Below are 24,081 nucleotides of genomic sequence, written 5' to 3'. Positions count from 1 at the left end.
GGGATATATCCTAAGGAACCCAACACATGCATCCAAAAAGATCTGTGTACACATATGTTCTTGGCAGCACAATTTGTAATAGCCAAAACCTGGAAGCAACCCAGGTGTCCAACAACAGATGAGTGGCTGAGCAAGTTGTGGTATCTATACACAATGGAATACTACTCAGCTGTAAAAAATGGTGACTTCACCGTTTTCAGCCAATCTTGGATGGACCTTGAAAAAATCATGTTGAGTGAAATAAGTCAGAAACAGAAGGATAAATATGGGATGATCTCACTCTCAGGCCGAAGTTGAAAAACAAGATCAGAAAAGAAAACACAAGTAGAACCTGAAATGGAATTGGCGTATTGCACCAAAGTAAAAGACTCTGGGGTGGGTGGGTGGGTGGGGAGAATACAGGTCCATGAAAGATGATGAATGACATAGTGGGGGTTGTATTGTTAAATGGGAATCTAGGGAATGCTATGCATATACAAACTAGTGTATTTACTGTTGAATGTAAAACATTAATTCCCCAATAAAGAAAGAAATTATTTTTAAAAAAAGATTTATCATTTCTTTCCATTTTGCCAACTCGTCTACTACTACTTCTAAATAGTTTATTTACAGTGCAGCCCACACCCCAAAGCTTCCTGGCCAATATATCTCTATATCCATTGTTTTATTTCCTCCCCCACCCATCTCCTGAGTGAATGCTAAGCTAATTTAAATAGTTACAGCAGTAATCTAAGACATTTATCAATATAAAAAAAAACAGGTTTTTAACGTGGTGTAAAAGCTATCCACCAAGAAAAAAAAAAGAGACATATTTGAGGTGCCCCTATGTTCCAAATGATACATATTTCTGATTTTTATCAAACATTTTTTTGTTCATCATCAATGGGAACAAGGATAATTTACCATAAATAATAAATCATACAGTGAACCTACTTTAATTCAACTCAAAAGAAAGTGTTGTTGATCTCCAGAGCTTCACTAATCTCAGCGTTTTTTAAAAAAATTTTTTTTCATTATCTTTATTTATTGGATAGAAGCAGCCAGAAATTTAGAAGGAAGAGGGAGATACAGAGGGCAAGAGAGAGAGTGAGAGAGACACCTGCAGCACTGCTTCTCCACTCACAAGCTTTCCCCTGCAGTTAGGGACCGAGGCTTGAACCTGTATCTTTGTGCATTGTAACATGTGCTCAACCAGGTGCACCACCTCGCTCCTCTGAGTAGAATATTTTATATACAAAAGAGAATAAAAGGGAGAGAGCCCACAGCACCAAAACTTCCTCTAGTGTTGTGAGGAGGCTAGGCTACAACCTGAATCACATACATAGCAAAACTAACACACTATCTAGATGTGCTATTTTGCCTTAAATATTTTCTCTTAGCATTAATGAAACACTATTTACAATGTATCATGTGGATAACTGGTTTAACTTTTTAAGAACAGCAGATCAAATATTTTAAATCAACCAAAAGCAATGGTTTTCATATTCCAGATGACAAACTTGACAAAAATAAACTTTGATCATACCTGATCTTTTCTCTTACACATTCACGCTTCTCATTTTATTACTAGTGTTTCATTGAGTTTGTTGTGTAAGCAGTGAAATTTATTAAAACTTTGTTTTCCAGTGAACTGGCAAATATTGCATTAGAAAGCAAAATTCTAAACCTTTCTCCCACACAACTACTCTGGTATGGAGTGGAAGGCACTATGCCTAAAACAGACCAAAACAATACATCATCCAAACAAATTATTTTGAGGAATGTCCTGGCCTATCTTGCCAAAGTCACTGAATTTTTTTCTGGAAGCTCAAATTATAAAACTGTAGTCATCATATCATAAAATCCTATTATTATCCTTTCTAGAACACTAATACTTCTGCAATTATAGGTAGAACTAAGAAGTTTTATAAGAAAAAATAAATACAGGATTTTGCGGTACTACTAAAACTAAGAGTAAACAACTTAATTTTACTTTTCTAATTTTATATTGGCTGTAATATTTAGGAGTGTGTAGACGGCTGAAAATTACATGAACTAACAATAAAACTGATGGGGTCTGGAAGGCACAAGTTCCAAAATCTAATCTTGCTTTAGCTGACTACCTTTCTTCTTTTTTCTTTAACACTTAATTGTTCTCTGCTTCTTATTTTCCTTATCTATGTTCTGAGAGAGAAAGAAAGAGAGAAAAACATACAAGGAGAACACAGTGCACATCTCTGCTTTGGCATATACAGTTGTAGATGCCAGGTTCTGTGTCATCTAAGTTAATTCTAAGTCATCTTCCTAGCCTTTTTAAAACATGCATTTCCGTTTATCGATTTATATTTTTCTGCTTTCAAGACTTTAACCATTCCTGAAATTTAAACCACATTGTCTACAAAATATGAAAGAAAAATCTGTCTTTTCTAGTTTATATTCTTCACTAGCTTCAGCATTTACTCAACACTGAGTATAAGCCAGGCACTAGGCAAGTAAGACAGTCTTTGCTTTCAATAAGATTACATTTTAGGGCAGATAAAACTTCAGTTTAATTTTGTATGGGGATAATACTGCTATATACCCCACAAAATTGTATATAACTCAACACTTTGCTTCAAGAGACACTGTTTGACTTAAATTCTGAAAACAAAATGAGTTTAGGTACAGAAAGTTATGAGAACATTCTAGACTGAGAGAAGCAAAAGCAATCAACTGTGTCACTTATCTATGTGTGCAGGGCTGTTGAGGCATCACAGTGAAAGCACAATTTCAAGTACCAAAAGGTAAGTCAGGGATGGCAGATGAGGAAGAAACAGGAAGCAGACAAGTCAAGTAAAGATATTTTTACCATTTCCCAGTGACTCTCAGGGAAGGAGTTAGTGGTACATATCTGAACCATCTAGTAAACTTTTAAAATGGTCCTGCTCAATTGTGCTACATCCCCTATGGTGGTACAAGGGATTGAACCTGGGACTTTGAAGCTTCAGACATGAGGGTCTCTGTGCATAATCATTATGCCATCTACTCCCACCCTTATCCCCGATGAAGCTGAGCGTTCCACCCAAACTCTCTCTCTCAGTGTACTAGTTGTAATGCTCACTATTGTTATTTGCCCTGTCTTTTTGGTGGGTTGTAAAAAACCACTGAACCATGAAATCAAGGAAAATTACAACAGAGGGGAGCAATGGCAGTAAAAAAACAGCCCAAAGAAATCATGGCGATAAGGATCCATGAGAACAATTGAAAGGAGCCTATAAAAATGGAGGACTGAGCATATGTTATTATAACTGTCCAAAGGCATCTATCTCTAAGAGCTTATTTATATCCTGAGCTCAACAGGACCAAGACAAGTTAATCATTTTATTTATATAAACGGTACATTACTAAGGTAAAAAAGGAAAGATAATTAGATGCAGGTGCTTAATGTATGGTAGTATTCAGTATATGTCAGTAAGTATTTTGATTTTAGTTAACTGCAAACATTAAAAATTATCTAATATAAGGAGAAAAACATGTAATTTTCAAAATAAATATATGCTAAATGTAAAATAATATTCTTCAGAGAAGTCACATGTACCTGAAGTATTTATCTTCAGAAGAAAAGGGCAATCCACCTCACATCTCCAAAGCTCTACCCCATTAAGGAAAGACATAAGCAAGCTGGGGGTATGGATTGACCTGTCAATACCCATGTCCAGTAGAGAATCAATTACAGAAGCCAGATCTCCCATCTTCTGCATCCCATAAAGAATTTGGGTCCATATCGGCAGAGAAGGATAAAAATTAGGACACTCTATGAAGGAATTGTAATAGGTGTCACTATAAGTTTAAAAAATGTTTTCAAAATAAGCTCTATCCATTTGCATTAGTGTCACAAACCATACTGTTGGGATGTATTGGTCTCCTGCAATCCAAATGTATCTTTGTTCATCAAAACAAGTGTTGCCATTGCCCTGTCCTATTCAGTAGGTTTTAGATCTCTCCTCAACCTGGAGTAATGTAGTCTGCAAAATTCGAGGTCTTTTTTTCTGAGAATGAAATCACTTTATTTTCAAGAATTACTGAATCTTGGAACCAAATCTAACTTTAAAGTTCCAAACCTTTTTATAGAAAAAAACATACCAGAAAAAGTTCTTCCTTTTCATTTGCCTACCAGTTCTCTGCTTTGTTTGCCATGTGTTTAACTATAAGCATTGGCAATGAATATGCTTAAATTCAAAGCAAGCAGTAATTTAGGGCACAATGTTAAAAAGCTACAAAAGACATTTAACTTTAAGAAATATGAAATAAAAAAATTGGATTTTTGTCTGTACTCAAGCAATCACAATAAAAAGAAGTTATAGTCTACTAAATTCAAAATCCAAACAGCAGTATTCTGTATTGAGTGGTGAACAATATAATATATATGTATATATAATTATCATTTTTATGTTTAATACTATTATTCCAAAGTCCATCTTGAACAAATTTTGTGATTACAAGGAATTTCCCTTACCCATTCACAAAGAGTCAGCTTTATGTACTTGTAAGTCTATGTATGAGAGAGTGAGGTTAGGATAAAGGAAGAAGGAGAGTAATAGTGCATATTTGCATGCTACTGATGTACTTCTTAATTTATATATTTCATAAGACTCTGCATCCTTTTATTAGAACTGAATTCAGACATGGTATTAAAAGTAAGTAATAATTAAAAATTGTACAAAGATTCCAAATTGGATTGGCAAATGTTACTAATTTTTAAGATAATATCAAATGGAGAAGAGTTTAGGAGACAATAAATAAATTTAAATGTTTAAAACAAGTAGATTTCAACTGCATTCATTATCTCATCCAATCACTTAGAAGCAAAGATCTTCTAAAGAAAATTGCATTGCCTTCCCAACTCCTTGGAGAACTAGTTTAGTTAACAGCATACCTATGCTTCAGAGATGACCATGCAGCTTACATGTCAAACTCATTTTAAAGTGTCAATCATGTCCTTTTCAAACTAATTAGTTTGGAAAGTAGTGTCACTGACCTGAAACTATGCAGACCATTTATTATCATATCATTTGATGAACCTAACACTTTACCTCAGTTGAGCTTGAGACACCTGTAGCCAAAATGTAATATCCTTTCTCCCACTTATTATCGGTAACACTCAATACAATTTCCTATTTACAATTCAATTTGTCTCTATGAATACTCATGGCCAACTTCAAAGAAGCAACTACGGATTTTTTTTACTTGAAATTCCATGGCAATCTATAAACGTATAAAATCAGATATAAATTTTAATAAGGAAAAGAAATGCTAAAAGATGAGAAAGGAGGAATAACAGGTATATAGATATGCTAGAAGACATCTGGGATTTCAAATGTGGGAGAGACTATTCTTCTTTTAATAAAATACAGGATACCATCTTCATAAAGAAAATTTTAATTTGTAAACATTATTACCAGATGGCTTTACACCATTATAAAGTAGACCATGTAAGTCTGGAACTTGGTACAGTAGTTGTACAGAGGGCTTATATGCAAATGATCCCAGGCTCAATCCCCCTCATCACCAATAAAGAGCTGAGCAGTGCTAAGAAAGACAGAAAGGAATAATTATTTCAGTTTCATGGTACTTAATTTGACACTAATCTGGTCTGTAGGATGAGGCAGAATTAAGGAGGTCAGAAATAATTTCTCAGAGATCAGAGAAACATCAAAGTGCTTCTAGGTGTGGAGCTAAAGAGCAAACCACAACAGCTGGGTGAGTGTGATGGCAGCATTGGTGGCTGGAAGACACAGGTAAGTCAAACAGCAGTGATCATCAACCCCACACCCTGGCAAAAGCTTCGGAACTACCAAATCATTTACTTTTTTCAGTTTTGTGTATTTTAGAATTAATTTTCTATATAAACATGCAAGCAAGATTATCATATCTCTTTTCCATAGAGTAATATATTAAGGAACAGAAAACATATGTACATTTATCTGTTACCAAAAGGGTGTTTTAGTATTTTTAATGAAGTATTAAAAAGAGGCATCTAGCAGCAATCTTGGCAATAGTGACTGTTCACTCTAGAAGACAATATAAAAACAGGATGTTGTCAGTCAATGCTTCCTTTCAAAGCACAGGCTTCCCATTAGCAGAAGCTGTGTCGTGTTTTATCAAAAATCTCTTTTTATCTGAAGGATAAACAAGACTCTTCATTTGTGTGTGCTTGATCAAATAATTATTAATAAGCACAATTTTGCATCTGGTCAAGTAATCATACATATCTGCAACTTAACTTACCTTCAGGTGAAGAGCCTGTCTTTTGAGAAAAGACAGCATTTACTTCGTTCTTCTTACTGATATTGCTGTTTACAGACAAGCTGGCCTGAATTTTTCTGTGCATTTTTTGAGAAACAGGTGCTGAGAGTTTTTGGTTATCTGCAGATACATGTTTGACTCCATGATGAATTCCATTGCCATTGCTCAAACTTGTGTGGCTATTCTTTATCTTGCTTATTTCCTCCTCCTCATTCAGTTCCTGTGCAGAAGCTCGAAGCTGAGGCAAGCGCTGAGGTTGACCTATGTTAGAAAGAAAAAGGAAATGTACTACTTAAAATAATCAAATTATATACAGTAAAAGGCTTTTGGAATTGTGGAAATTCTGTAATGATACTAGAAATAAAAAGGTAAAAAATAATATAATTAGAGGGCTAGCTGGTAGTTTAAATGAAAGAATACAGAGATTACTGCTATATAGCTCCTCAAGCTTCCTTCTATATGTGAAAGAAGGAAGCTTGAGGAGCTGTGGAGCAGGGTCGCAAGTATCTCTGTATCTCTCTCCATATCTGTTTCCTTCTGCCTCCATCTCTGTCTCTCACTTATTAAGAAAGGAAAAAAAAAAGACTACAAGGAGAGATGAAGTCATCTTGTAAGCACCTAGCCTTAGCAATAAACCTGGTGGCTCATAAATAAATAAATGAATGAATAAATAAATAAAACAAATAAACACGGATGCACAAAAAAACCAATTATGAAAACAGAAAATGCTTGATGGAAGTTGTTAGAAAGGACTTTACACAAAGTATATAAAAAAGAGTGGCTAAAGTGCATTATTTTTGCTTTTTAAGAAAATTTAATTGTGAAACTTGAAAAGTAATTCAATACTCATTCAAAAGGTGCTAGCTGTTTTCTATATACTAGACCCTCTTTGTGATTCAGAAGGTGACAGTATTTTCTCAGTAATCCTAATAAAATTAAGCTATTCAATAATATTTAGAGATAAAAGGAAATCAACAGTGAATTCAGATATCAGAGTTGAACAACACACAAAAAATAGTTATTTTATATTCTATCCTAAATTCTGGAAAAGAATAATTTCTATATATATTCTTTGATTTTAAAATAACTATGTATACAACACAAAGAATATAATTTCCCTATTCTAATAAAAGACATCTAGCAAAACTTAATGTGATACTTCTGGATTACTCTGTTTAGGTCAGGTTCAATAAAATAATATCCACCTTTATCAGTCTTATACTACATCACATTGGACAGTCCTAGAGAAAGCAATAAACAAGAGAAAAAACTAACAGTCTAAGTCCTAGAAATGTTAAGATGTGTACATGATTTGATTGTTCTAAGGCAAACCTAAGAGATTATATTTTATAATGTTGGGAGTCGGCCTGTAGCGCAGCGGGTTAAGCGCAGGTGGCGCAAAGCACAAGGACCGGCATAAGGATCCCGGTTCGAACCCCGGCTCCCCACCTGCAGGGGAGTCGCTTCACAGGTGGTGAAGCAGGTCTGCAGGTGTCTATCTTTCTCTCCTCCTCTCTGTCTTCCCCTCCTCTCTCCATTTCTCTCTGTCCTATCCAATAACGACAACAACAATAATAACTACAACAATAAAACAACAAGGGCAACAAAAGGGAATAAATAAATAAAATAAATTTAAAAAATAATAATATTTTATAATGTTTTACAAGATTGTAAAATCAGAGGTATATAGTTCTATACGACACTTCCACAAAATTTAGTCCTCCACCCTACCCCAGTTAACCACTGCAGTTCTCACAAAGTCTTAGGAACAGTTTTCAGTTTGGCTCTTTTTTTGTCTTTTTCAAGTTCATGTGTCTCAGTTCTCCTTATTCCACAAGTAGGAATAGATAAAAAATAACTGCATAAAGAAGTTATGGAATGCACACTCAATGAAATATTACTCTGAATTTTTTTTTATTTAAGAAAGTATTAATTTACAAAACCATAGGGTAGGAGGGGTACAATTCCACACAATTCCCTCCACCCATTCTCCATATCCCACCCCCTCCCCTGATAGTTTTCCCATTCTCTATCCCTCTGGGGGCATGGACCCAGGGTCATTGTGGGTTGCAGAAGGTAGAAGGTCTGGCTTCTGTAATTGCTTCCCTGCTGAACATGGGTGTTGACTGGTCGGTCCATATTCCCAGTCTGCCTCTCTCTTTCCCTAGTAGGGTGGGTCTCTGTGGAAGCGGAGCGCCAGGACACATTGTGGAATGACAACCCTTCAGCTTCATTACTAGGGTGAGACCTTTCCTTTCATAGTATACTCTAATTCCATCCCAGGTGGTTAACTTTCTAACAAAGTCCCAAAACCTAGATATACACCAGTTTCTGTGAGAGAGAGCATATGTTTACATGTATCCATAAACTACTGCAAAATATATACCTGAAAGCAGAAGTACACTAGAGTTTGTAGTGAGTATCCCCCTAACACTTCCTCTCCACTATTCCAAGCTTTGGGTCCATGATTGCTCAACAACTTGTTTGGCTTCGTATGTTAACTCTCTTTTCAATCACCAGGTTCCAGATGTCATCAGGATGCCGGCCAGGCTTCCCTGGACTGAAGACTCTGAAATTTTAAAAGATGGTATTGTGTCCTTTGGGACAAAATGGATTGAACTGGAAGTGATGATGCTTAGTGAAACTAGGAAGGAGGTGAAAAGTAACTATTGCATGATTTTGTTCATAGATGGATACTACACTATCCAAAAAGTTAAGAACTTAGAGGTATAAAGGATCAATTGTGTGGTCCAGGGGGTGGCGTAGTGGATAAAGTGCTTGACTCTCAAGTGTGAGGTCCTGAGTTCAAACCCTGGTAGCATATGTGCCAGAGTGATGTCTGTTCTTTCTCTCTCTCCTCCTATTTTGCTCATTAATAAATAAATAAAATCTTTAAAAAAAAAGGATCAATTGTATCAAAATCCCATACTGCAATAGTATTCAGTTAATAAACAAGAAAAATTAGTTCTTCACAATAATGAGAAAAAGAACCCCTCTAAAAGGTATGAACATAGAAAAATATTGGCAGAGATTTCATGGCAAAAATACCAAATATTACTAAAGAATTTGAGAAAATACTAATAAATGCATATAATATATATGTTCATTTTGATAACATGATAATTTCCCCAATACATTTCTTTAGTGCAGTTACCAGAAATTTTCCAGCAGATTTGTTTCTGGATCTTGACAATCTGATCCAAAGATTCATAAAGAATATTCCACCCGCTGGTGGTAGGCTAAAAACAAGAATTATCAATGAAAAATTTTTGAAAACAAAAAGACTTGATATACTAGATGAAATCATATATATTAGTGCTTACAAATGAAACTCAAATGTTTTTAAAAGAAAAACACAGGAGGCTATTTTAACAGTAAAATTAAGAAAGCACAAACTAGTTTGACTCTTCTGACAAGGAATCATAAAACACAGTGGTTCTTCATACTTTGTACTTTTCAATATTTCCAAAGACTCTCACAGATTTGGGTTTACTTTCTCTATACCAACCCCGAACTAATTTGCAGCTGAAGTCCAGATATATCACCTAAATTCTACAATGCAAGAGACTGCTTACATGCAGAAGTGACACCTTTCTGCAAAGACAGTATAAATGGTGGTTGTTGATTTTGGCAGTGAGGCTCAGTGCTTGGTGTCCACTTCTAGCAATCTAGTGGATCAGTGGCAGAGCAACAGCCTTTTCAGAAGAGAACCCACTGAATGGCTAAACATGTCCCTGGCTATGTAATTCTTGGAAGAATCTGTGTGCTAATAAATTTATCTTCTATTTAAATTAGCCAAAATATATTCTGGTTTATGCAGCTAAAATTCTGGATCTCCCCACAAATGTTCCTTGATTACATTGGCTAAGGGATGACATGATTATTAAAATCAACATTTACCGTGATTAAGTCCCTTCTAAGCAAAGCTATCAACCATAGCATTTCAATAATCATAGAGATAACAAAAAAAAAACACCAAAAAAAAAAATCACTGTCCAAATTTCATTGCTTCCTATAAATACCAAATCTAAAACTGTTTTAATATTTCCCATTTATTATTATGAATAGCTATGAAATTTAAATAAAGCATGAACACAACCACTTCAATTAAGAAAAGCTGGACACACAGAAAAATACGTACACTGATAAAGTCTAAAAGAAACTCATTTGGGTTCTTGCCAAGACTAGGTCTTTAATTTTGACAAAAAAGATAGCATATTTTGAAATAAATTTTTAGTACACTGTTTACTTATGTTCTTGTATATATATATCTTGAAGAAAAAATAAAAATTTAATATATTCCACTCATAAGTGCACATTTTTTACTTAAAAAGGATGTTTGTTGTCAGTTAACAAAATTATGCTTTCATAATACAGACACTGACATTAATATTTAATTTACAAATAAATCCCTCTTACATTTTTTAATTCTTATAATAAAGAATGTCTAAAAATTAAATATATGTGAGTGCTACAAAATAATGGTTGCATAGTTCATCAAAATATTCTCCTAACTTCTGATGAAAGGAAAATAATAAAAGGTTACTTCTCTGTTTATCAGCTGTATATGTCCTGTGCCCTTCTTATAACTAAAATCAACAATCAAGGCACCTCTAAAGGAGGCCTATTTCCTATGAGTGTGCAATCATTTGATCTAGAGATTAATTTGCTGCTCCTTTAACATCTTGTATCAACTGGAATGACATCCTAATGACTGCTATTGAACATAAAGATAGTTATGCATATGTATTTAAAAGGATGCCAATGAAGACATTTAAACCTAATTTGGTGCTCTTTTCAGAGCACTTTCCTATAATCTTACCCCCCAAAATGGGATGTTTGGGGCCACTTTATCTCTGAAAAGAATAAATTAAGCAATCTGAGAGTTTGGCTAAGCTGAAATGTTACTGAGCAAATCTTGGAGGATTTTTTTTTAATCAATTAAAAGAGTTTTGTCATATACTATACTTCAAGATAAATTTAGAATTACTATCTTATTACATTCTCAATAAATAAAAATGAAGATAGTAAAAAAGACAACTATTTCTTGCTACCAAATTCCAAAACTTGCAGACTTACCATTTTCTACTGTCAAAAATGATTATTTGCCTATTACTGGGTAAGGCTACAGTAATATTAAAGTTAATTAATGAATTACTAAATTAATGATTTATCTATATTTCAATCTTCAGTTTTTTTTCTGTTGGCAGATAAATGGGCATTCATTTCTATATAAAGGTCATCTAATTTCTAATATTTATAGGTTGTACTATGATGAAGTAACCAACCTGATTACCTGTCCTAACTCCAGATTATGAAAATTAAACAATCTTGTAGTTTTATGATTTTGTCAAATACATGTGCTTTGTATATCAAGCCAGAACTGGATAATTAGAAGGTATATTAGTCATCCCAGAAGACATTTATTTTAACTTTATTGATAACTGCATACATATGATTTGAATCCTATGGTAAATTTACAACAGAAATCACATTGGAAACATAATTTTATTCCTGAATAAAGAACAAAAAAACATCTGATTGATTAAAACGTAACTACTTTTCTTTTAACAGATTTCTTTTCCTTATTGTGTGTAAGTTGTGTATGGCTTTAAAAAAAAAAACACTAATATGGGAACTACACAATGCTTCTTAAAACACATGTGATGCCTAGGGACCCTCGTTCTCCCTTTAATGATCCACTGCTCTCATTCAGCTGTCTTTCTTTTCTCAAATCTTTACATATGTGACAGCTCTCAAAAGTAGACCATAGACCATCTGGCATTTTCAGAGGTGTAACTTGTGCAAATTCAGCTCTATTGGGAGCACACTGCTATCTTCTGCCTGTGTTATAAAGGGACAATAGAATGTAGAACTTATGAGTTGTTTTGAATTATTCATTTTTTTGCCTGTATATTCAAGAAATTTTACAAACTCTGCATTTTGTACTACATAATCACATGCGTTAAAGGTACAAAGAAACTTTTTGACACCTCTTTTCTACAGAAAGCTGGCATTTTGTTTGATATGTGAACATTCAGCATCTGTTATATCATTCTAAACAGGATGGGTGCTTCTACAAAAGACCCCATTTTAAACTTGTTCTATAAGAGCAAAAAAAAATGTATTCTTGATATTCAGTAACAAATGCAATATACATCAAAATTTCAAATACCGCTTATATGAAAATTCAGCATCTTCAAACCTGGATAGTATTGGTCACCCGCTTGCCATATGTATGAAGACTTTTTTGAAAAATCATTACTCACACAATGCAACATGATTATAATTTTAATATCCATGATGAATAGTTATAAATGTCTTAAGAAATACTATGCTTTCTATGCTTGAATGTTTTCAATCAGGAAGGAAACCAATAGAATTAGATGGAGTGATTTTTCAATAAGAATCATAAATATGGCAGTAATGAGTCAATAGTATGAGCTTCTTTGGATATATATTTTTTTCAAAGCCAGGTGATATTGTAGCCAGTAATAACTAGACTTGAAACTGCAGCACCTGGAGTAGCAATATAAAGCAACCTTTCACTATAGCATATAATCTATTAGCATGTGCAAATCATCTTCAGTCCCTGGTCTCTCTACACAGTTGTGATTTAATAAAATTATAAAAGAATTCTCATGCCATTTAGTCAGTTTAAATGACTGTTGTACACATATAAAAATCATAATTAAATGCTTAAGGTTTGACATTGCAAGTAACAAAATTAGGAAAATAAAGTATGGAGGAAGATAAATCGGTCTTTCCAGAGACAGTTATAAAGCTTTCGTAGGGTGGCAATACTATGTTACTCTGTAATTATCAAGGGGAAAATATGCACATTCTTATATACAACAAAGTAATAAAGAATATATAGTATGTAATATTTTTAAATATTTATTTATGTATTCCCCCTTTATTGCCCTTATTTTTATTGTTGTTGTAGTTATTATTGTTGTTGGTATTGATGTTGCCGTTGTAAGACAGGACAGAGAGAAATGGAGAGAGGAGGGGAAGACAGAGAGGGGGAAAGAAAGACACCTGCAGACCTGCTCCACCACCTGTGAAGCGAACCTCCTGCAGGTGGGGAGCTGGGGACTCAAACCGGCATCCTTAGGCCGGTCCTCGTGCTTTGTATTACGTGCGCTTATCCTACTGCGCTACCGCCTGACTCCCAATATGTAATATTTTATTGCATAGATATATGATATGCAACTAAAAAGTTAAAACTTTAAAATTCAAAATGCATTAGTGATCAAACTGTTATTTTCTTAATCATAAACTATAAATATGCTTTTGACCAAATCTCTTCATCACTTTGACACAGCATTCTACAGTGTACAGATTGTCAGTGGATCTTGTAACCTAGCATACACTTTCTGGCATTTTCTTTTCCTTTGAATTCATGTTTTATATTCTTTTAAAGTCTTTATTTATTTGTTATTTTGGATAGACACAAAGAAAATTTGAGAGGGAAGTGGGAGATACTGCAAGAGGTAAAGAGAGAGAGATATGCAGCACTGCTTTGCCTTAGATGTGAACTTAGATCTTTGCACATTGTAACGTGCATGTTATATTGCTGTACCACGACCCATTCCCCACTTCTGAAACTTTTCTATTTTCCTGTTCAGCTTCTTAAATTTTTTCCCACTAGTTATATGTTCATGTTCTTCTTCATCTAGTATAAATATCAACAAACTAAAATATACTTTAGAACTATGGCATTGTGTGGGCTATTGATCAGTCTGAGAATCCTAACTAAATCCAATGACTTTATAACTGGGAATTCACATGACGAAAGACACTTTTTATTATATAAAATTTTATACATTTTAAATAATAATTCAATTCTACTCACTATAAAATATCATCAGGGGGTCGGGTGGTAGTGCAGCGGGTTAAATGCACATGGCGCTGAGCGCAAGGACTGGTGTAAGAATCCCGGTTCAAGCCCTGGCTCCCCACCTGCAGGGGAGTCACTTCACAAGTGGTGAAGCAGGTCTGCAGGTGTCTTTCTCTCCCCCTCTCTGTCTTACCCTCCTCTCTCCATTTCTCTTTGTCCTATCAGACAATGATGACATCAATAGTAACAACAACAATAACTACAACAACAATAAAAAGGGCAACAAAAGGAAAATAAATAAATATATAAAAATTCAAAAATAAATAAAATAAAATAAATCATCAGGTAGTATTAAGCGGAAGTAATTCTCTCCCAAAAGTATGTTTTTAAGTTTTTTGGCAATTTTTTTCCTGTCATTCAGAAAATATTTCAACATAGGTAAGTATGTCTGGGACACTTGACTAGCCCATCTCCTACACTTGACTGCAGTTTGGTTCCTCATACATCTATGATTTTAAAGAAAAAGAGAAGAATTATTTCTGTCACTTCTTGCTTACTGCCTAGTGGAATAGAACTGAAAGCCGAGAAGTAAGTCCCCACACTTATGGACAACTAAATTTTAACAACTAATTTTTGACAATCCAAACAGGAGCATTCTGGATAAGAAGAAGGATGAAAAACTATGACCAACTGAGAATGCTTATTTTCTACTGCTCCGTGAAAAATAATTATTTAGAATTTTTTAGAATATTTGAAATTAATGTTAGTGTTGCTGTACCAAAACAATAATATCAATCAAGTATTATTATCAACAATGTACACTATATATATAAAGTATTGTACAACATATATATATATAACAACAATGTATAATATATATACACATATATATATATATATGTGCCTATAATATACATAAATTTACTCTAGTCCAAGTGACCCAAAGGATACCAACATTCACTAGACTGAAACTAAACCATATATTAAAAGCAGCAGTGAGACTAGAGCCAAATTCACAACCCCTGGTAGATCCTAAAAAGCAGCAGATCAGGGGTCCGGCGGTAGCACAGTGGGTTAAGCACACATGGCGCGAAGCGCAAGGACCAGAGTAAGGATCCCGGTTTGAGCCCCTGGCTCCCCCACCAACAGGTGAGTGAAGCGGTATGCTGGTGTCTATCTTTCTCTCCCACCTCTGTCTCCACTCATCTCTCGACTTTTCTCTATCCTATCCAACATCAACGACATCAAAAATAACAATAATAATAACCACAACAACGATAAAACAACAGCAACAAAAGGGGAAAAAATAGCCTCCAGGAGCAGTGGATTCGTAGTGCAGGCACCGAGCCACAACAATAACCCTAAAGGCAAAACAGAAAAAACAAGCAGCAGATTAACTTTAAAATTATATAGGAGCTGATTACTACTGACAGGTAATATTATCAAACAGTTTTGTAGGAAACACATCCCCTCCTGAACTCTGTCATTCAAAGACAACTAAAGATAATTCTATGGTATGTCTATCCTTACAATGACTAGGAGAAAATCACATAGGGTGAATAATCAGTGTTGGGATTTAGAACTTTTAGTTCTCAACCCAAATCAGTCCTGGCAAACTGAGGAAAAAGAGTCACCTTTTCATTAGGAGAAATTTATGCACAACTGTTTTTCCTTAAACAAGATACTGGTAACAGAAGATGGGTGAAATCAAGCAGACCTTGAACAAAATCCACAAGGGTTTGAATTCTAGAGTCAGTATTTTCAATTTTTTTTTAATTTGAGCAGTTTACTTCATCTCCAGTGAGATTAGGATTACCACTGGAAAAACAAAAGAAAATAGTTCCTTCTGAGTACAAGTCTAACTTTCCGTTTACACACCATTGTCTCCCCTGCTTTCATTCCCAAAATTCTTCGAATTTCTTTCTGATTTGCTATTTAATTTATATCTTCTATTTTGTGTTAGTAGGATTTTTAAAAATATATAAATCAAGCCAACATTATTTTATAAATGAAGAGGTTTCAGACTGAGGAAGAAAAGCATAATGGGTAAGAAAAAGACTTTCACGTCTGAGGCTCCTTGGTGCCAGGTCCCCAGCACCACCATAGTACAGAAATGAACAGGGCTTTGCTTTTTCTCTCTGTATCACTGTATCTCTTTCTCTCTCATTCTTTCATTTAAATAACGTATTTAAAAAGTAAAGAAAGTTGGGGGCTGGGTGGTTGTGTACCTTGTTGAGCGCACATGTTACAATGCTCAAGGACCTAGGTTCAAGCCCCCAGTTCCCACCAGCAGGGGGAAAGTTTTGCAAGTGGTGAAACAGGGTTTCAGGTGTCTCTCTGTCTCTCTCTCCCACCCCCTTCACTATTGGTTTCTGTCTCTATACAATAAACAAAGATAATAAAAAAGTAAAGAAAGTCAATAAACCAAAATATTAAAAAAATAAAAACATTAAATTTCATTTTTCAAAAAGTTATGACTTAATAGACAATAAATTCAAACATAAGGGTTATTAAGGAATGCAATAAGCCTTTTATTTTAATGTTTGCCAGTATTACTGAAAAGTCCCCAGAGTAAGCAAATCAGTAAGAAAAAAAAAATCTTTATTATCTCCTCCCCAAGTATAATTTTTCTCTAAGGTTTGTTTGTATCTTCAGTGAATGAAAATGATGGTGTTAAGCTCATGCCTGCTTCTGCATATCACAGATTCCAGTCATCTGCATATCAACACATAATGCATACATTTCAGAACAGAATATTTTCAGTTTAAATTAGTAGATTTATTTAGGTTACCACATAACCCTGTAACAAAGATTATTATTTGCTATGATATCCCTTTGTTTTTTGACTCAAGAAGTATTTCCATGATTTTAGTCAACTGTTAAAATTACCTTTGTATATGATTATACAGACTTGTTTAATAATTATATCTAAATAAGTGTATATGAACTTATATTTTGCAAATGACTTTTTTTAAAGAAAACATTAATTCTATATAAGAGTACACAAAAATAGGCTACAAAAATCTATTTGATATGCTGGATTTTTTTATGATAACTTTATAAGGAATAAACCTGGATGTTCTTTTGAAGAATCACTCCTAAATTTTTAATGAGATATACTGGACACATTTACAACAAATAAGTGCTAGCTTTGAAAAGATAAAAAAAAAAACACATTTATTTTGGTTTTTAAGATCAATTAGTGGACAAGCATAAGTTTGAAAAGTTCCATTGTTACTTCATTTTTTTTTCCAACAAAGACAAGATTTTCAGTGAATTCTCAAAAATTAGTAAGGCATAAGTATCAGCCCACTATTAAAGTTTTTTTTTTTAATTTGCTGAGGTGTTTCACTAAAGATATACAGGAAACTATTTTTATAATTATTTGAATTTCTTTTTCACTGTTTCACTTAAAAAGCACCAGATTGTGACAAAACATAGGGTTTATTTAACTTTTCTCTTTTAAAGAAACATTTCAAAAACATTTAACCAAGTTCCACATCTACAAACCTTAAGAAAGTTCTACCACAGAAAATTAAAATGTATAAATAGTTAAGAAAATGATACACCAAAATTTCCACGTTTAAAGTTTCAGAATTTACCCGAACACTTTATACACTGATTATAGTATGCAAGGACTACAAATCATGTTAAGAAAACCTCCTCACCTGCAGAAATAGAGCTAGTGACAGGAAATCATTAACTTGAGGCTAGAGGAAACTGAAAACCTAGAGCTCAAAAACCAAAAGTGGCAAGGTAAGGGGCCAGAGTCAAAGATCATTATTTCACATGTTACTGCATGCCAGTTACCAGAAAATGAAATCCTTTACTACTAACACACACACACAAACACACACACACACAGATATTCATAAGCAACTAGGAAAGTTGTTAAATATACTATGTTTCTAAGGTAACCCTTGGTCTTAGCATATAAAAGCTAATTTCTGTCCCACTGTGAGGCAAAGCCTATACTGAAGTTTCGATATCTGGGTTATAACTGAAGTTTTTGCCTGTATAACGAATCTTCCACTCCCAGAAACCAACCACGTTTTTCCCTTTTTTTTTTCCATTGATAATCAGGGACAGATACAGAGAAAGAGGGAAATAGAGATAAAAGAGAGATACCCAAGGGAGTTGGGTGGTAGCACAGTGGGTTAAGCACACGTAGTGCAAAGCGCAAGGACCGACATAAGGATCCCGGTTAGAGCCCCCGGCTCCCCACCTGCAGGGGAGTCACTTCACAAGTGGTGAAGCAGGTCTGTAGGTGTCTATCTTTCTCTCCCCCTCTGTCTTCCCCTCCTCTCTCCATTTCTCTCTGTCCTACCAGACAATGATGACATCAATAATAACAACAATAATAACTACAACAATAAAACAAGGGCAACAAAAGAGAATAAATAAATATTAGAGAGAGAGAGAGAGAGACCGTTGCAGTTCTCCACTGCTCATGAAGGTTACCCTCTGCAAGAGAAGCCTGAACCAGGGTCCATGCACTTGGCACTATGCACATTCTAGCAGATGTGCTGTCACCTGACCCCTTACCTAAGTTTTTATAATGAACAAGAAAAGAAGTATTAGAGTCTCTGCAAAAGAATTCTCCTTGAGCTCCTCTTTACTTCTCTCTGTCTTTATTTTTTTTACTTTATGTGATAGGCCAGAAAGAAATTGATAGAGTAGAGAGAGAGGGCAAGAGAGAGATACCGGAAGACCTGCTTCACTGCTCATGAACTGTGCCCCCTGCAGGTGAGGAGCTGGAGGCTCAAACACAGGTCCTTGTACATGGTAATGTGTGTACTCAACTGGGTGCACTATGACCCAGCCTCCAAAGCCTTTCACAGAGATAACTATGAAAGATAGTTATAGGCACAGAACCCAGATCTAGGCAGGGAAGAGTATCAATATAGAATATGTATAGTAGTCTCTGGTGACATCGTCTGTTCTAAACACTAACTAGGAGAAAATGCTTTATTCCCTAAACACTACTGTACTAGAGAGTTTACGTTGCAGTTATTCTGTACTTCATTCATCCTTTCACAATTAGACATAGCTTAAGACATAAGTTGCTAGATGATAGGAGGTACATCCAGATCTGGCTGGTCAGATTATTAGAAGAACTATATACACCACCCAGAAATCTGTAGAGCAATGACTTCATGACTCTAACTCTAGACATTTCATCTAGATGAGATTTGTATTGTCTCATATCAGAGAGAAGCAGAAATCATAAACGTCTGTGTGAAAAATAAGGACATCTCATTAGGTAGGGATATTCTGAAATTACACACAGGAATAAAAAATATCTATTCTATACATATGCACATGTGTACACACACAAACACACACACACACACACACACACACACACACACACACACACACACACTGGTCATCCAAGAACTGGGCTATTCAGTGACGCCCGTTCTTGGTTCGTAGAACATCATTCCCTTTTATTCAAGTAGAAATATATAGTAATGAGAGCAGAACTTGAATTTACTGACACGGCCCCATCAAAAAGTAAAGTATTTTAGTTTATTTTATAGTGAGTATCTTAAAGACAAGATTTCATCTTCTTAAAGTTTCATCAACCTTATCAGGCACATACATGCTGACAAAGAGCCTTGTACAATGTTCAGCACCCAGTGGACACCAAGTGAAAATTAACTGATGATGATGAATTATACTAGCTTTTAAGCTGTCACTTGATCCCAGTGTATAACAGCCTTCCTGAATAAATCAAGCAACAGTTTGGTATTCAATACCATTATAAACTTCATCCTCCACCTTCAAGAGTCTAGGGAATTGCTGTAAAAGCATAAGATGAAGATGGTGGAGCTACAGCAAGATTCAAGAAATTCTCTATTATAACAAGGGAATTAGAGATTCACTTACAGATAGCATTCTATATGTAGGGAAATGCATCAAAAAATTCTACTTAAGTGACCTTTTTGAAAACAGAAGACAAGAGTTGGTACCAAATTACTTATTTAAAAGTGCTTCCCTTCCCTACAATAAATCCTATTTAATGTTCAAATTAAACTGAAATATTTTTGAGATTACAGCAGTGAAAAGTCAAGTGAAATCACATTAGGAAATAAGGTAGATTGCCAACTAAACACTAAGAAAAGTAAATTTGTGATGTGGAGAGAGTATAATGGTATGCAAAAAGCTTTCATACCTGAGGCTTTTAGATCCCATGTTCAATGTCCAGCACCACCATTCCCAGAGTTGAGTACTGCTGTTGTATTTCTGTGTCTTTCTCTCTCTGTATCTTTCTCATTAAAATCAAATACAAAAATGAATAATCATGAAACTAAAAAAAGAACATTTATTTCTGGTAGCTTATAAAAGGTAAATCAGAAGAAAAGTAAGATAGATTACTATAAATTCCTTAGTTTATATAGCTCATAACCCTCAAAGTTCAATGGTAAGTTATTGGTTAACAGGATGGCTTTTCACTCTTCAATAAATTCCTTTTAGATGTTGCCTGAAAGAAGGGGATGTTTGTTCTATAGTTTTAATAATATTTCCCATTATAGATGATAATATCCCTCTAATACAATTTGAGAAATTAGGACTCCAAGAAAAGTTTTTAGAACTGACTCTAAGATGGTCCTAATTATCATGTCTAGTAGTGATACTGACCAGTTCCTTCCATATGAAAGTAATAAACAATCTGCTTAATTCATATTTTAAAATGGCACAGTAAAGTTATTCAGATGTGTAGATTTAAATATATGAATTTCATATGAACAACTGAGTGCAACTTAAACATAATGGAAAGGTTCTGCTAAATAAATGAATAAGAAAAAGTGTGCTATCTTCTCTTTATTGTCAGGACCCGATCCCCTCCTCCCCTGCCCCAGTCAAAATCTCTATCTTTTATTCCTGATTTAATTATTTGGACCCTGAGAATGCATATTTTTAGGTTCTAATCTTTATCAAAGTATTAAGATGATTTACACCTCTGTATGTATGAACAAAATGTAACTAAAACCTAAGCATCAGAAAATGGTTAAACACAGAGGAACAAATTTATTAACACATTTATACAGTAGCATGATTGAGTCATTTGTACAAACAGCACTTCCTCTATTTTTGCCATTAAAGTTCATTATATCCATCTAGGTAGCTTTAGCTGCAAACCAACTTAAATAAGTTGTCACAAAATACTTGTTGAGTACATAGTGCCAGTTTTAGGAATAAAAGTATGTAGAATGGGTAAATTTACAAAGACAATGTCCTTACAGTTCTTATAGTTATTTAGTGTCTCATATGACAAGAAATATAATGTTATTCTATTATAATTATTAATTTCACAGGTACTTTATTTTCACTGCTACATATATCTAGTCAGCTTTCTCATCTAATTTCACCCTGATAGTTACATAACTTTTTGACATAGTTCTAGATATCACACTCAGAGATGATAACGCTTGGGGGGAAAAAAAAAAGATGTTCTCTCTTATCATCTCTAAAAATACAGAAATTCCTTTCTCTCATGTCTCACTTATTGGCACAAGGTGATGTGACCACAAAACTGCTGCTTTTTTGTCCCCAGAGCTGTTTATACATCTGTCTTTCCTCTCCACCAAATCATAGCAACAAGCAGGCCATTCACTTATTCATACAGTTTCACCCTCACCCCTCATAGCTAGTTTGTTCATTCTTTTACTGTTTAAGAGATAATTAGTGAGGTATTGTTGTTGCTGTTTTTCTTGCTTTCTTTTAAATCAAGGAAAAATAGAGACACTTCGGAATGGCTCCCATATGGCACGAGTTCTCAAACCAAGGTACATACATCTAGAATAATGGTCACTTAGAAAAATCAGTGAAGCAGCTGGTAGATTATTATACTTGTATGCCTGAGACCCCTGGTTCAATTCCCAGCACTACATGCTCTACGTGATGTGCTGACTTGCCTCTCTCTCGCTCTGTCTCTCTGTCCCTCTCTCTCTCCCTCTCTCTCATCACATCTCATTTTTATAATAAAATAAACCTTTAAAAAAGAAAAAGAAAAAAATGAGTAATAACAGATAAAAAGAAACTTATTACATAGGTCCTGCTTTCAAGTATTTAAACAGAATTTAATAATTATATATTGCTTAACTAGAGTAAACAACATAAGTGTAGGGAGGGACCAGGTAATGATGTAACTAGTTAAGCACACACATTACAGTCTAAGTGTAATTATCTTCTCCTGAAGTTCTTTGAAATGACCCAGTTTCCTCTAGTTAACCCAAATGATATTCAAAGTTTGCAGCAAGTGTCATCCTCCAAACACCTTTTGTATAATTTATATGATCAATTATCAGTTATAATTCAAATATACTGGAAATGATAACATCAATGTTTTCATCACAGTAGAACACATATTTATTCCACTATTTTAGAAAAATGAAACTATTTTATGAATAGACAAGAACTATGAATAATATCTGGAGGAGTTAAAAAAACTGGTTGCTATAAATATTGACACTTGACCAAAAGTAGATGTCAGTGCCTCTTGTGCATAAAATTATGTTTTCTCTATGTGCTATGCATTCCTTTACTGAATATTTACTGGACCTGTACTATGTATTGGTTGTTGAAACATCAAGCATTCAGGTACATAGTAAAACAGAAGACACAATCTGAAATCTTGACAATTGTTGTAAGGAAAAATGATGGTGGGGGCCAGATGGTGGCGCACCTGCTTGAGTGCACATGTTACAATGTGCAAGGATCCAGGTTCCAGCCCCTGGTCCCCACCTGCAAGGGGAAAGTTTTGCGAGTGGTGAAGCATGGTTGCAGGTGTCTCTCTTTCTCTCTCCCTCTCTAACTCCCCTTACCCTCTCGATTTCTGACTGTCTCTGTCCAACAAATAAAGATAATTAAAAGAAAAGAAATAAAAATGATGGGAATGGTGTTCATGTACACTCCTATTAACTTGTTTTTAAAAAAGTATAGTACATGAGAATACTAAGGGAGGCTGTATTGTGGTATACCTGGAGGAGCCCATATATTAGCATGCATAAGGACCCAGGTCAAGCTACTGGCTCCCACCTGCAGGAGGTCAACTTCACAAGTAGTAGAGCAATGCAAAAAATGTCTTCTCCTCTCTGTATCTCTCTCTCTCCTCTCTCTGTATCTTCTCCTCTCTTTATCTCTCTATTTCTCAAACTCTACCAAAAAGAAAGGAGAAGGAAAAAGAAATAATGGCCATTGAGAAAGATGAAGTTGTGCAGACACCGAGCTCAAGTAATAACACTGCTGGCAGCATAAAAAAGAGAGGCAATAACATCTCAAAATTTCAGATTGTGTCTTCTGTTTACTATGTACTTGAATGCTTGATGTTTCAACACCAATACATAGTACAGGTCCAGTAAATATTCAGTAAAGGAATGCATAGCACATAAAAAAGAAACATGTGGCTTCATTTTTATTTAGATATGTAAGGATAACATTTCAACAGAGAGCTAAAAAAGAAGTAAAGTGATGAGGTTTCAGGAAATCCCTGAATCAGAACAGGACTCTGTAAAATTGTTGAAATGATGAGAAGTCAGGATGGTTGGCTCATGAATCCTCACACAGCTCTTTGGGCCATATACTAACTGCCTAATTCAAATTATAAATAGTAACAAGCTTATTAGGAAAATTATAAGTGAGCCAAGTGGTGACACACCTGGTTGAGTGTGCATGTTACAAGGCACAAAGACTCGGGTTCAAGCCCCTGCTCACCACATAGAAGGGAAATGCTTTGAGAATGGTATTTCTCTGTCTCTCTCCCTCTCTATAATTCCTTTCCTTCTTAATTTCTGGCTGTCTCTATCCAATAAATAAATAAATAATAAAAATTTAAAAAAAGAAAGTCATAGAATGTGCTTCACTTAAAAACAAAAAATTATGGCAACATTCTCTCATATAATAGGTCTCTTTACCATCTAAGCCATTACTAGAATAAATAATTCATTTACCAGGCCACTCTCAGTATA

The 24,081-nt window shown here is 34.6% G+C and overlaps 1 protein-coding gene across 7 annotated transcripts in view; it reads right to left on the bottom strand.

The window, feature by feature from the left end:
* MDFIC (MyoD family inhibitor domain containing) overlaps window positions 1–24,081 on the bottom strand; it is a 198,328-nt gene that overhangs the window by 114,020 nt on the left and 60,227 nt on the right. For 4 of the 7 annotated variants that reach the window (XM_060196468.1, XM_060196471.1, XM_016185201.2 and 1 more), the window contains exon 4: window positions 6,247–6,525. In XM_060196468.1, coding sequence (XP_060052451.1) covers window positions 6,247–6,525 — 279 coding nt within the window. Of the gene's footprint in view, window positions 1–5,403; window positions 5,548–5,884; window positions 6,030–6,060; window positions 6,138–6,246; window positions 6,526–24,081 lie in introns of those variants that run through there. The other 3 variants (XM_060196470.1, XM_060196473.1, XM_060196469.1) reach the window with 3 other exon arrangements.

This window comes from Erinaceus europaeus, chromosome 8, assembly GCF_950295315.1.
Source record: "Erinaceus europaeus chromosome 8, mEriEur2.1, whole genome shotgun sequence".
Classification (NCBI taxonomy): domain Eukaryota; kingdom Metazoa; phylum Chordata; class Mammalia; order Eulipotyphla; family Erinaceidae; genus Erinaceus; species Erinaceus europaeus.
This window is presented reverse-complemented; position numbering and strand designations above follow the sequence as displayed.